The sequence below is a fragment of the Myotis brandtii genome, unplaced genomic scaffold (genome assembly GCF_000412655.1).
Source record: "Myotis brandtii unplaced genomic scaffold, ASM41265v1 scaffold291, whole genome shotgun sequence".
NCBI lineage: Eukaryota > Metazoa > Chordata > Mammalia > Chiroptera > Vespertilionidae > Myotis > Myotis brandtii.
Genome location: NW_005361118.1, coordinates 514,236 through 529,394, shown reverse-complemented (window position 1 = coordinate 529,394; position 15,159 = coordinate 514,236). Strand labels below are relative to the sequence as shown.

The following is a 15,159-nucleotide window of genomic DNA, read 5'->3' as shown; positions in this document are numbered from 1 at the left end:
GCAGGCGGGGAACGTTGGAGTCCTCCGTCACTGAAGCAAGCAAGCCTCATGTTCGCTTCAAGCTGCCTGGCTGCCGGCCGCCATCTTGGCTGGCAGTTAATTTGCATATCGCCCTGATTAGCCAATGGGAAGGGTAGCAGAGTGACACCAATTTGCATGTTTCTCTTTTATTAGTGTAGATTACTGTCATCTTCTTCCTTTATGTCCATCAAGGTTTGCTTTACATATTTAGGTGCTCCTATGTTGGGTGCATAAATGTTTGCAAGGGTTATATCTTTTTGGAGCATGTTTCTCTTTTATTAGTGTAGATTACTGTCAGCTTCTTCCTTTATGTCCATCAAGGTTTGCTTTACATATTTAGGTGCTCCTATGTTGGGTGCATAAATGTTTGCAAGGGTTATATCCTCTTTTTGGATTGCTCTCTTTATCATTATGTAGTGTCTTTCTTTACCTCTAATTATCTATTTATATTTTACTTTGTAGTACAGTGTGGGGTTTTCTGAGGAGAGTATCCTGTGTTCTCTTTTCCAGGATGTGACCTTGTTCCTGCCAGAGTGGGAGGATGGGCACTTTTACCTTGCCAAGTATTATGACAAATTGATGCCCATGGTCACAGATAACAAAATGGAAAAGCAGGGTGATCTCATTCGGTATATTGTGCTTCATTTCGGAAGGTAAGTGTGAGAACTGCGAGTTTGCTGATTATATATGTCTAGGTGACTATTGACATTGAATTGTTATCACAGATCTTAGCATATTCAGGATGTTTTCTGCTTTACCACTGATTCAACCTATCACATTAGAAGAGATGTTAATTTTTTTTCTTTCCTTAAAAAAAACAATTTTAGCCCTAACCAGTTTGGTTCAGTGGTTAAGAGCATTGGCCCATACACTGAAGGGTTGTGGGTTTGAGTCTGGTTAAGGGCTCATACCTCAGTTGCAGGCTTGGTCCCTGACCCCGGCCAGGGAGCATGTGGGCAGCAACCAGTCGATGTGTCTCTCTCACGTCGATGTTTCTCTCCCATTCCCTTCCGTTCTCTCTAAAAATCAAGGGGAAAAAATCCTTAGGTGAGGATTAACAAAAAAACAAAACATCAAGAAAAAAAACTATTTTAATGGAATAAGGCATGCATATTTTAAAAACATTTTATAGTACCAAGTATATACAATGAAAATTACATGTCCTTCCCATTTCAGACCCTTATTCCCTGAGTCCCCCTTCCTAGAATGCCCGAAGACCCTAAATCTGACATATTTAATGGTTGTATTTAATTGCCAGTGGAATCTTCTAGCCTATTTAACTAAGAAGTAATATCTATACAAAAATGATTTTGACATCAAACTTGTAAAAAGAACTTATCTCTTCAGCTAGATACCAGATGAAATATAACTTAATTTCATCTATTAGCAAATTGTAGCCAAATGGTGTATTATCTCACGACTACTGTTTATAATTATTAATTCCTAACAAGTAATAATGACATTCCACTCATTCTTTTTATCTTGCTCATTAGCATTGCTTTACATTGAAGGGTAACTTACTTCAGAGCAATAAATCTATTTAAAGTTGCTAGTACTAGGTATTTGGACTTCTCAGTTCAATATTTTCAGGAATCAAAGCAATATTTGTTTGTAAGTGAAAGGATTGTAATATTTTCCAAGCCTTCCTTCCCACAATGGAATTCTAGTTTTATAAAATCCAAACTTAATTTTATTTATTAATGATTATTAATTGCTTGTTATTGAGGCAGAATTTCTGGCATATTGGCATTTTAAAATTAAAGCATAAGCAGAGGGTATTTTTCTTTTCTAAAGTATGTAATAGCTTTCATTTGCTCTAGTATTAGCATATGTATTGGTATATAACATTTACTTAATACATTTTCTTTAAAAGTTATTTAGAGTCCTTGATGTGCATAACACTGTTAGCTATAGTGTGATATATCTATAAATATAGTTTAAGAAAATAAGGCAATTTTATAACATTTTATCCATAGTAGTTACACTAAAACATTTGGATACTTAGAAGAGTACACTCAGTTATGGAGATTTACTTATATCCTTTGAATGATTGAATTACTGTGTTATTACTAATTAAGTATCAGTATTTGCCCTCAGGGAACTCCAATCTAATTAGATAGAGAAACGTTAAGCATGTAAAACATTTAAATATTGATGTATAATAGAATGGTATCCAAATACATAGTGTAAATATCTTTTTTATATTATCAAGATACCAAAAATGAATCAAATGAGTCCAGATTTTGGGCAAATCTGAAGTCAAAACTCAAGCCCCTGGCTTTGTGATTTAAAAAGTATACCTATTTGTACTGCATTGCTACAGAAACCTGGTAGGCCTCATGAAGAAGGTAGGATTTGAAAGATAATTACATTTAAGAAGGAGAGGATATTACTGACTTTTTATAGATTGGCAGAGAAACAGGGTTTGAATGGTTTATTCAGAGGATTGTGAGGAAATTGAAGTTGATGGAAGATGTATGCTGGTGAGTAGTAAGAGACTAAGATTGGAAAGTATAAAGAAACAAGATTGTGAATATTTGAATCCTAGGCAGAGTCGTTCATGTGGTTGTAATAAATAGGAGGAGAGCATGATGAAACTAGAATTTAAAAAATATTCGTCTGGAATTTATTGAAAGGAAGAAATGTAGAATTAGGGAAACTAAGTTATAATTTCCCAGAAATTGAGTGATTGGGCATGACCTGGGCCATGGAGTGCAATTGAAGGCACAGATCCTAAGGACAATTTGAAGGAATTATTGACAGGATTTTGACTAGGTCATAACTTATATTAATTTTGTCACAGGCAGTATCGAGCTTAGTGAGGAATATAGTAGGAAAAAAGGAGAGAGAGGAAGTTAAAAGATAACCTCTACTAGGAAGAAATAATGATACTATAATTTTTGTCAGAAGGCTATATATTACTCAAGTAATAGTTTAAATTTTAAATTTTTAATTTTTAATTTATATAACATAAACAAAGAACACTGTTAATATTATATTCTCTGTATGATTGCAGATCTCTACAATATGGAAATCAATTCATATATCAGTCAATGCCACGGATGTTATCACTATGGCTCGATTTTGGTGCTAAGGCATATGAATGGGAAAAAGGTATAATTTTGTATGTAAAATTTTAAGGAACCAAGAATTATTTTTGTATAAAATCAGATTTGGCTTCACAGTGTAACCTAATAAAAGCTAGGAATGAATTTGATAATTAAGATTTTATAAATTATAAAAGTTAGCTATAATTGAAAAATAAATTTTAAAATTATTTTATACTATAGGCCCAGTGCACGGGATTCTTGCACTGGTGTGGGGGTGTGGCCTGTGCGGATTGGCCAGCTGTGGGAGCGCCACTCATCCCGGTCAGCCAAGTGGCTGTGGACCCACCCTCTGAGCGGCTGCTCCCTGATCTGGCATCTTCCCTGCAACCAGAGCACTTGCCTCTCCAGGGGACCGGTTGGGGCCGGGCCCAGGGACAATAGCACTGAGAGGTGGCAGAGTAGGCCTCAGTCCCGCGGCGGCCATGAGCCCGCCTCTCAGCCTCTGGGGTCAGCTCTGCAAGCCCTGTGGCGGTGCTGCGCAGCCTATGGGCGTCCGGAGGAGGCGGCTGGGAGTGAGGAGGAGCCTGGGGTGAGGAGGCAATTATCATAGCCCGGGTTCCTGCCCGTCCGCCCGGGGTTCACAGCTGGAGGAGCCACTCATCTCAGTTGGTCGAGCATTGCACCCACTGTGGTATCGCACTGACCACCAGGGGGCAGCTCCAGCATGAGCGTCTGCCCTCTGGTGGTCAGTGTGTGTCGTAGTGACTGGTTGACCAGTCGTCTGGTCCTTCGGCATTTGGTTGCTGAGCTGTTATTATATAGGATATGTGTGAACAAGAAACTAAATGTTAAAAAGGGGAAAGACTGCCCTGGCCAATGTGGCTCAATTGGTTGGGTGTCATCCCATGCATGTGCACCAATGGATTGCTAATTTGATTCCAGGTCGGGGGACATGCCTGGGTTGCACGCTATATCCCTGGTGGGGGGAAATGCAGGAGGTGGCCAATCGATGTTTCGCTCTCACACAGATGTTTCTTTCCGTCTCCTTTCCTCCTTCTCTCTCTCTCTCTTTCTCTCAAAATCAATTTTAAAAAATTTTAAAGGGGGAAAAACTAAACATAGGCTTTTAAAATTAAAATAGGGTAAACTTTCAATATTCTATTAGTTTCAGTTGTACAACATACATAGTTAGTCAACATTTATATACCTAACGAAGTGATCACCATGATTAGTCTGGTACCCATCTGTCACTGTATGAAATTATTATAATACTAGAGGCCCAGTGCATGAAATTCATGCACGGGGAGGGGGAGGGGTTCCTCAGCCCGGCCTGTACCCTCTCCAATCTGGGACCCCTCGGGGGATGTCCAACTGCCTCTAGCAATCCAGGATTGCCTCCTCCAGCTGGTTGCAGGCACCCTGGACCCGGGCTTCCCACCCTCTGGCCAGCCGCAGGGGACCGTGGACGGGCAGCTTCGCCCGGGCCGCAGGCACTCAGGACTGCGGGGCAGGCGGCTTGTCCCTCTCCCGGGCTTCAGGTGCAGCTACTGGCTCCCGGGACCATGGGGCGGGCAGCTTGTCCCTCTGCTGGGCCGCAGCCTGGCTAGTCCCCATTCCTCTCTTGCGAGCTCATTTGTGCCTGGCTGGTCTCCATTCCTCTCTTGTGAGCTCATTTGTGCCTGGCTGGTCCCCATTCCTCTCTCCCCAATGTTGAGTGTCTGAACCGTTAAGGTGTGAGAGCGTGACGACCATTTGCATATTAGCTTTTTATTAAATAGGGTTATTGAATATATTCTCTATTCTGTACATTACATCCCCTAGACCAGTGGTCGGCAAACTGCGGCTCACTAGCCACATGCGGCTCTTTGGCCCCTTGAGTGTGGCTCTTCCACAAAATACCGACTTCTGTGAATGGGCCACGAAGTTTCATTCGCACTGTACATGTGCGCCCGCACGTGGTATTTTGTGGAAGAGCCACACTCAAGGGGCCAAAGAGCCGCTTTTTTACAGAGAGAAAGGGAGAGGAATAGAGAGTTATAAACATCAATCAGCTGCCTCCTGCACACCCCCCACCGGGGACGTGCCCGCAACCAAGGTACATGCCCCTGACCAGAATTGAACCCGGGACCCCCCAGTCCGCAGGCCGACCCTCCAACCACTGAGCCAAACCGGCAAGGGCCCTAGACTTATTTTTTAAATTTGTACCTCTTATTCCCCTTCACCTTTTTCACCCTTCCCCTGACTTTCCTCCCCACTGGCAACTATCAGTTTGTTGTCTATACGTATGAATCTCTTTCTGTTTCTGTTTTGTTGGTTTGTTTTGCTTTTTAAATACCTAAACATAGACTTTTTAAGTAGTTGCAGTTCAGGACCTGCAATTGAAAATCTGCTCACTCTTTGATGAAGCTAACAGATATTGAAAAATATTAGTTTAAGCCAAATAATTTACCATAAAAATTACAATGGATTGTGGCTTGTTTTGTTTGTTTCTAGTGAAAATTAAAAGCCCTTGAATTTTTCAATGGCCCTAAATATTTTTTCCTATGTGGACAGAGAAAACTATATTTTCATAAATTGGCACATGACCTGGTTTTGTACATGAGAATAGCACACAGTAGTCCCTCTTTTTCCATGGGGGAAACATTCCTAGACCCCAGTGGATGTCTGAAACCATTGGTAGTACCAAACCCTAATCAAGTTCTTCAACTCTGTTGGAAATGTGGCAGCAGCTTCTTCATTGGCAAATGCAGCCTCTGCCGTAATTTTTATATTTTTCAGTCCAAATCTATTCCTAAATCTGTGTAACCAATCCCTTATTTGAAGTAAATGGCTTGGTGTCACTCATTTTAGGGGTTCCCTTGCTGAAGTCTTTGTATGGGCTCATTGCTTGCTGGTGCAACACGTTACTCTCAGTCAAAACGGGTTTTCTGTGCATGTCTTCCATCCACAAATTTAATACATTTTCTATCTTAACAAAGCACTTTTTCCTTCTTCAAAACTTCATGGATTAGAAGAGTCTTCTTACTATATTAGTAGATGTTAGCAAACCCAGCATATGATTTTTTTTCCCTTTCCAGATGGTTGAGAACGTTTACCTTTTGACTTAAATGAAGCATGTCAGGGCTTCTCTTTGGCATATAGGAATCGCCAGGGTCATTACTCCTGTGCTTTAGGGCCATTATTAAAGTAAAATGAGGGTTATCGGAATACAAGCACTGTAATATGTTAATAGTTGATCTAATAAGTGAGAGACCTAAGTGACTAGCATGTACAGCATGAAGACACTGGACAAAGGGATGAATCATGTCCTAAGGAGGACAGAGTAGGGATGGAATGAGATTTCATCATGTTACTCAAAATGTTGTGCAACTTAAAACTTATGAATTGTTTATTTCTGGAGTTTTCCATTTAATATTTTCAGACAGCAGTTGACTCGGTAATTGAAAATATGGAAAGCAAAACAGTAGATAGAGGGGATTACTTTATATCTTAAAGCTGTTTTTAAAACAAAATTTTTCTTCTGTGAAATGAACTGATATATTGTTTTATTCTTTCTAACTTCTATTTTTTTTACTTTGATTTTTCTTCCAGCTGGCCGGTCTGATCGTGTCCAAATGAGAAATGATTTAGCTAAAATAAATAAAGTTATCACAGAACACACAAGTCAGTTAGCTCCATATCAGTTTTTAACTGCTTTTTCACAGTTGATCTCTCGAATTTGTCATTCTCATGATGAAGTTTTTGTTGTCTTGATGGAAATTATAGCCAAAGTGTTTCTGGCCTATCCTCAGCAAGCAATGTGGATGATGACAGCTGTCTCAAAGGTAATATGTTAATCACAACATTGGGTTTTTCCCCTTCTTATATGGCATTAATTATTTAATGCTAATATGTAGGTGTGAGTACCAGGGTTTCTCTTTTATATTAGATTTGTAGTAAACATAAATATCTAAAAAACAAATTATAGCATAATGTTTCATTTAAAACTTTGGAAATATCTACCATACCAAATGAATTGACTAGTAGGTTTAAGATCAAAGAATTCAGCATGCTTTCTGTAAGGTATATAAGTTGTTAGTGCTTGGTATAAAGTAGCAACATGTCCTAGGCAGGTAGCTTAATCAGTTGGAGCGTTATCTGTACACCAAAAGGTTGCAGGTTTAATTCCTGGTCAGGGCACATACCTAAGTTGCAGGTTCTATCCCTGGTCAGGCGCATGTGTGGGGCAACCAGTTGATGCTTCTCTCTCACATCAATGTTTCCCTTTCTCTCTCTCTAAAATCAATCAAAAGCATATCCTCGGGTGAAGATTAAAAACACACACACATAAAACAAAAACACCACCTTAGCCAGTTTGGTTCAGTGGATAGAGCGTCAGCCTGCGGACTAAAGGGTCCCAGGTTTGATTCCAGTCAAGGGCACATGCTCGAGTTGTAGGCTTGATCCCTGGTAAGGGGCATGCAGGAGGCAGCCAATCAATGATTCTCTCTCATCATTGATGTTTCAATCTCTCTCTCCCTCTCCCTTCCTCTCTGAAATAAATAAAAATATATTAAAAAACAAAAACAACAACCTATTTTTTTCCCAAGTGGTTTAATCCTAAGTACCAGAACTGTTAATACTAGGTAGAAAAATGTTTTTGCATTATTAATAGAACTTTACAACGTGGTAAATATGTTTTTTTTAATAAATACTTCAGAGAATTTCAAAAATAATACAGATATATAAAAAGGAAAAAATTTGCACTTTTAATATTTTGATGTAATTTTATATGTGCATATTTTAGCTCTAATTTTGATTACATAGATACATAATTTCTTACTTTCACTTAAGATTGTTACCATAAGTCTGTTTTCATGTAATTAAATATTCTTCAAAGACATAATTTTAATAATTATATAAAATTCGGTAGTAGTATTAGAGGCCCAGTGCACAAACACAAGATTTGTGCACTGGAGGGAGGGAAGGAGGGTCCCTCAGCCCTGCATACACCCTCTCACAGTCCGGGAGCCCTTGGGGGATGTCTGACTCATGGCTTAGGCCTGCTCCTCCCGCCACCGCCACTGCGCTCACCAGCCATGAGCCCAGCTTCTGGCTGAGCGGCACTCCCACTTCGGGAGCGCACGGACTACCAGGGGGTAGTTCCTGTGTTGAGCGTCTGCCCCCTGGTGGCCAGTGCACATCATGTGACTGGTCGTTCTGCCCTTCGGTTGATTTGCCTATTAGCCTTTTATTATATAGGATTCTGTAGTAGTTAGCCATCTATATTTTCCCTGTTGATCATTAAGGTTGTTTACACTTTTTTGCTATTGTATTACATATAGACACATCAACATTTATTCTCATTTCTGTTTCCTTCTTCAGGGTAGGTTCTAAGAAGTAAATTCATCAGGTCATAGGATAGCAGCATTTTTATGACTATTGATAATATTGCCAAATTGATTTCCAAAAAATTTGAATCAGTATAGTCACATCATGAATACTTTCGAAGTTGATTTTTGTTAAAAGTTTTGTTGTTAATCTTTTTAAAATCTTGTATGAGATTGCATTCGACTTTTTTTTTACAGTCTTCTTATCCCATGCGTGTGAACAGATGCAAGGAAATCCTAAATAAAGCCATTCATATGAAAAAATCTTTAGAAAAGTTTGTTGGAGATGCAACTCGTCTGACAGATAAGCTTCTAGAATTGTGCAATAAACCGGTATTGTCATAAATCTTACTACTGTATAGACCAATGTTGGATAATTTATACAAAACTTCTAGATGATTTTAGCTGGTTTTCTTTCATTTGATTAAGTTAAAATTATAACATATATTGTATACACAGATAGCAGAAGTCATCAAATTGTATGCTTTAAATCTGCAGTTTACCCTAATAAAGCTGATTTTAAAATTTCTAACATGTCCCTCTCTTCAAATATCCTCCAAATTTCTAAAAGTTTTTAATGTAAATTCTTCTGAGAGTAAATTATCCATGTTTATGAAAAGTAATTTTTTTAAGTAGAAGATATGAGATAAGCCATGTAAAATATGCAGTGAATTCAAATTGTCTCTGTGGTTGTTTTCTGTCATGTCTTTAAACTTTTAAACTTATTACGTAAACCTACATGAAAGGAAAGAAATTGGAGTTCTTGATTTGGTTTTTATTCTTTCAGTACACATTTTATTACCTACCAGGAGACAAACATTATGTTGAGGGAAACAAAGATGCATAAGACATGTTCTTTTGTCTGGAAGTGCTCATGGTCTCATAGGAAACTAAGTAGATGGTTATTATCTAGTTTAATAACTACTTTTTTTTTAAAGTAAATTTGTGAGTAGAATTTGGACATGCTTATAGGACTGACCCACTCTTGTACCTAAGGAATTGGAGGGGAAAAAATCCTAAAGAATGTGTAGGAAAGTCAAAGGTGGGTGTATGGCTAGTTACCAGAAGTGAGAGAGACACCTTTATATAGTTAATAGCTATATTTCTCTTTACAAATATTCACTATTAACTGTTTATAGGTGAGAAAATACAAGGTTATCTTATCTCTCATCTTCCCTTCAACAATAAACATCTTGAAAGAATAATCTGTTTTCCTATTTGCATTAATTCTATTGGATTTCTGATGCACTTGACATTGTCAAAAACATTGTGATGATAATGGCCAATGTTTTTTAAACACTGACACTTTTATAAGATTCCAATTCTTTATCTGAAACTTTTGTGGCCAGCTACATTTAGGAATTCAGAATCTTTCAGATTTTTAAAGGGAATACAGTGCATTACTTTATATTGAGTGTCATAATTAGATATATAATTATTTTTGTAGTGGAACGTATTAATTTTTGCACTAAGTGCAAAATTTTGGTATTATTTTGCTGCCAAAGGAGATGTAATACAAAAAAAAACAGTTTTATTTACAGAGCTGTTTGAATTTTGTAATGTCTGATAATGGATTATAAGCCTCTATTATCTCCTTTAGTCATTTAACAGTCCTACTGTTGTTGATTAGGTAAAAGAATACAGAGTGGTTAAAATAAGATGATGTATTAAAAATACTTAAAAATAAAGATAAGAAAAAAAATACTTAGAAAGCTACAGACTGTGGAGCTATTGTAATTAAGATACTATAGAAGTGAAATTCTATTTTGGGTGAAACTAGAGATTCTATAATTCAAGGTAAACAGAGAAATTAAAATGTACAATTTTCCTCCCCCAGGTGGACGGAAATAGTTCCACATTAAGCATGAATACTCATTTTAAAATGCTTAAAAAGCTGGTAGAAGAAGCAACATTTAGTGAAATCCTCATTCCTTTACAATCAGTCATGATACCTACTCTTCCATCAATTCTGGGCACCCATGCTAACCATGATCCATTTCCTGGTCATTGGGCTTATATTGCAAGTTTTGATGATACGGTAAACTTCAGTTTTATATACCTATAACTATGTTCCTTAAATTTAGTTAAAATTTTCAAATTAATTTTAAAAGTGTCTTTTCTCAGAGACTAAGTGAATTTTATTGGCAAAGAAAATGTGATTGAAAATACAGAAAAGTAACACTCTCTTGTATTGATGAAATAAAATTAATTGATAAAAATCCCATCTTCAGCCTAGTATTTTGATTTTTCACATGCTCACATTTGTTTTTAGTATGAGTATAATCTTTATTTTTTTTCACAATTTGATTTTTCCATACTCTTCTTTTGTCTTAAATATAGAGAACAGGAAAAAACAAACAAACAATCTTTTGTTTCTATTTTATAAGAAAGTGAAATTCAGCTAAGAGCCTGATTCTTTTTTTGAAGTATGATGTGTGGCTGTTTTAAAGAAATGGTAGTAGAGTATTTCTAAGTAAATACTTTTGAAAACAAATTTATTACAATGCTTCTGTTTTAAAACATTTGTTTAACTGCTTCAGAACCAGTTATTAAATCACATAATGCAAGCATTCTTATTACTTATAGTCATGGTTTGTTTTAACTTAATATTATTAGGTAGACTTATTAACTAGATTTGAATTTGGAGGAGTTTCTTTTTAAAATAATCAAGTTACTTTCAATTGATAAACATTTGTTATGATTAAAGACATTTAATAACAGTGTCTTAGCCTTTGAAGAAAGGTCCTAAAAAGTATTTAAAAATTTTTTTTAACTTTGTGACTACTTTAAGGGCTGCCTAAATTTGGGTGTGTATGTACTTACATTGCTGATAAAATAATCCTTTTATTTCATAGTCATTAGTAATTGGAGAAAATGTGTCTCTACGTATGGGCAACCATTCTTTTCATACATCGTAGATAATTAAGATGAAAGAAATAGTTAAAAGAATAAATTTACCACATAATATAGATTTTTCTCCTTTTTATTATGTTAGGTAACACAATATTTATAATACATAGAAACTTATACAAAGAATTTTACCTTAATTTATATATAACTTATCATCTTTTAGGTGGAAATTCTTGCTTCTCTTCAGAAACCAAAGAAGATATCTTTAAAAGGATCAGATGGAAAGTTCTACATCATGATGTGTAAGCCAAAAGATGACCTGAGAAAGGATTGTAGACTAATGGAATTCAATTCCTTGATTAATAAGGTTTGGAGATAGTTTGCTTTTATTTTATAATTACCATAATTACTGTCAATTTGATACAGGCTTTTCAGTATGGAGATAGATCAGTCTTAAAAACAGGAATAAAATATACTGCTTTTCATTTTAAATTAATTTTTAAATTGGGATAAAATATACATAAAATTTATCATCTTAACCATTTTTCCCCCCATTGATTTTTAGAGAGACTGAAAGGGAGGGAGGGAGGGTGAGAGATAAAGAGAAACACGTCGGGAATCAAACCTGCAACCCAGGTACATGCCCTTGAACAGGAATTGAACCCATGACCCTTCGGTGCGCGTGCTGGTGCTCTAACCACTGAGATACTGGCCAGCACTCACTTAATTTTTTAAAAATAAGATACTTGCATTATACTGAGAAAAGTGAATGTTATATTAATGAGGGAAAATATTTTCTATTTAATGTTTAAATGATCTATAATATACTTTTATATCAGATTTAGTTATGTTTTATGTTTCATTGATAGAAAGAAAATGTTAGGTTCTTTCTATTTTATCAATACGCTGTTTAAAGGTGGATCATTGGTATTTTTTGTTTGTTTATTTTATTGGTAAATACTTGATTTCTATTTCATAAATGGTATGAGAAATTTTATTAAAGGTTCATTAAAAATATATGGTCTTAGTTATTTTGAATTATTCTGTAAACAGGTATTATAAATGCACAGAATCTGTTTTTCTATTGTAAAAATAAGCCATACTGTAGAAGGATGAAACCTATTCTTTTTTATAAGCTTTTTTCCCTATTCTCCACCCCCCTTCCCACATTTCACTAGTACCTCTTTTATAAGCAGAAAAAGGTATGGACCTTTAACATGGAAAAGATATGGCAGCAGATGAGTTCATTAAAAACAAAGACAATTATGGTTTTTCCTTAGTTTAATCAAAAGTAAGTTAAAAATTAATGCCATATTAAAAATCCATTTCAAAGGCAATATGAAGGGAATGAATATTTTTATTTTAAATGTTCGGTAAATGATAATTTAATTTACTGATTATTAAACTATTAGTATGTTCACCCTGAAGCTCTCTGAGTGTTTTTCTGGTTGAGATTATCAAGTGGCCTGGCTTTACTTTATGTATTTGTCTTTTTAAAAAATTATTGATTTGAGAGAGAGAGAGAAGCATCGGTTTGTTGTTCTACTTATTCATGCATTCATTGGTTGCTTTTTCTATGTGCCCGGAATGGGGATTGAGCTTGCAACCTTGGTGTATCGGGATGATACTCTAACCCACTGATGTACCTGGCCAGGGCTCTATATTTATCTTGATAGGCTTTGTCACTGATTAGGTTATTTTATTACTGTTCTCCTACATTAACATGGTCCGAAAAGTAGCCTGATTGTGAAAAACTAGAGTTTGACTTGTTATTCAAGGAGGCTTTACGTGTGATTCTAATGTCATACTGTTTTGTTGACATTTATGAAGCCTACTTATTCCTAAAGTTTAAAATATGTTTTTGGTCAGTGATGTGGTTTTGAATTGGACAGGTTACAATTATAGTTATGTATAGTTAGTTTATTTCATACAGGTCCAGAATTAAACAAAATACGCTTTATTCCTTACCTGATATGTTTCAGGATTAATCAGATGAGATGTGAAAAGCTTTCTTACGCTAGAAGAGAATTTTTCAAATGAAGCTATATTATTAAATTGTAACAGTAAACTGGGGATATCATAAAACTCATACTTTTATTTATGCATTTTTGAGAGAATTAAAATTAAACAGCAGTCTCTGTGCCTAAGTACTTAATATTTTAATAATATTTTTGGAAGCAATAAAAATAAAAGAATACTTTGTCATTATCAAATATACAACTATAATATTTTTTAACACAATATTGTTGACACATTTGGTTAATAATTTATAAAAGGACTTACCCAAGTCATTTTTAATGATTTAGAAAGAGATTAGGGATACTGTCCAATCAGTTTCCTTGCCTATCATTATGAAAAATTATTCATCTACCTACATGGTAAGCTTTTATTGACCTTCTTTTGCTATGAAATGAGCAATCTTAGATATATTTGATATAACATTTAGAAATTTTTAATTTTTAAGTTTATGGTGTGTGTTTTTTTTTTTATAGTGCTTAAGAAAAGATGCAGAATCTCGTAGAAGAGAGCTTCATATCCGAACATATGCAGTTATTCCATTGAATGATGAGTGTGGGATTATTGAATGGGTTAACAACACAGCTGGCTTGAGACCTATTCTCACCAAACTATATAAAGAAAGGGGTACTAAAATTAATTTTTACAATATAAGTATATAATATGCATATAATAGCTGCTAACATGTATAATGTGGATATAATTGTTATTAACATATATCATAGTATATTTTTTGGTATAAGCCATGATGAAATTTCCATTCAAATGAGATCTTATATATAGAAGTACTTAAGTGTTTTTCTTTCTTTCTTCCTTGTGTTTTAATTCCTTCTTTATTTTCATCCCAGAAGGATTGTGGTAGCTTAAAATAAATGTATAGAAAATTTGTTTTTCACAGAGTTACTGGTTAGCAATTCTGGGATGATTATGTGTATACTAGATTTTAACAAATAAGTAAATATATTGTGGCTAATGGGAGCTAGTTTTTCACTGTCAGAAAAAGAAAAGAAAAGGGAAGGTTGGAATGAAACCGAAATTATTAGAATTGAAGCGGAGCCTCCCACTGGCCAAACCTGGCATAAAGGAGCGCCATAATAGATAAATATAGTATTAAATTATAACCCATGGACTAAATAAATAGAAAAATCCACACCAATATAAACAAATACTTGAATAAATAAGGAAGTACAAACAGTTCTTCTTTACATTAGAATTGCAGTGAATAAATGTAGAATAAATTATGGAAATAGAAAATCACCAATTAGCAAATACCATAGTAATAATTGTTATAGGCAGTGAATCTTAATGGATGCTGACATTAATAGGGAAAATATGACAGGAAACAGATTATTTACAGAGTCTCAAAGTATATCCCTCAAAGATAGCTTATTAATTACAAAAGGAAAAAGTCATAACTTTGCAGTGGAAAAACAAAACTATAATTGCTCAGAACACTTTAAAAAATGTCAATATAATGAAAGATAAAGACAGAAATTTCCCAGATCTGAGAACATTATGGAAGCATGACAACTGAATGCAATATGGAATCCTGGATTGGATCCTGACCCAGAAAAAGGGTGATAGTAGGACAGTTGGTGAAATTTGGATAAGGTCTGAAGATTAATCAATAATAGTCTAACAATATTAATTTTCTGGTTTATATAATTACTAGTGGCCCGGTGCACAAAATTCGTGCATGGGGGGGGGGTGTCCCTCAGCCTGGCTTGCACCCTCTCCAATCTGGGACCCCTCGGGGGATGTCTGACTGCCGGTTTAGGCCCTATCGGGATCGGGCCTAACCCGGCAGTCGGACATCCCTCTCGCAATCCAGGACTGCTGGCTCCTAACTGCTC

The 15,159-nt window shown here is 35.6% G+C and overlaps 1 protein-coding gene across 1 annotated transcript in view; it reads left to right on the top strand.

The window, feature by feature from the left end:
• The window catches only part of ATR (ATR serine/threonine kinase), a 147,761-nt gene that overhangs the window by 119,901 nt on the left and 12,701 nt on the right, over positions 1-15,159 (top strand). Inside the window, exons 35-41 of the mRNA XM_014542147.1 lie at positions 532-674; positions 3,038-3,135; positions 6,663-6,895; positions 8,639-8,773; positions 10,278-10,478; positions 11,514-11,657; positions 13,783-13,933. Of these exons, the coding sequence (XP_014397633.1) occupies positions 532-674; positions 3,038-3,135; positions 6,663-6,895; positions 8,639-8,773; positions 10,278-10,478; positions 11,514-11,657; positions 13,783-13,933 (1,105 nt within the window). The remainder of the gene's footprint in view (positions 1-531; positions 675-3,037; positions 3,136-6,662; positions 6,896-8,638; positions 8,774-10,277; positions 10,479-11,513; positions 11,658-13,782; positions 13,934-15,159) is intronic.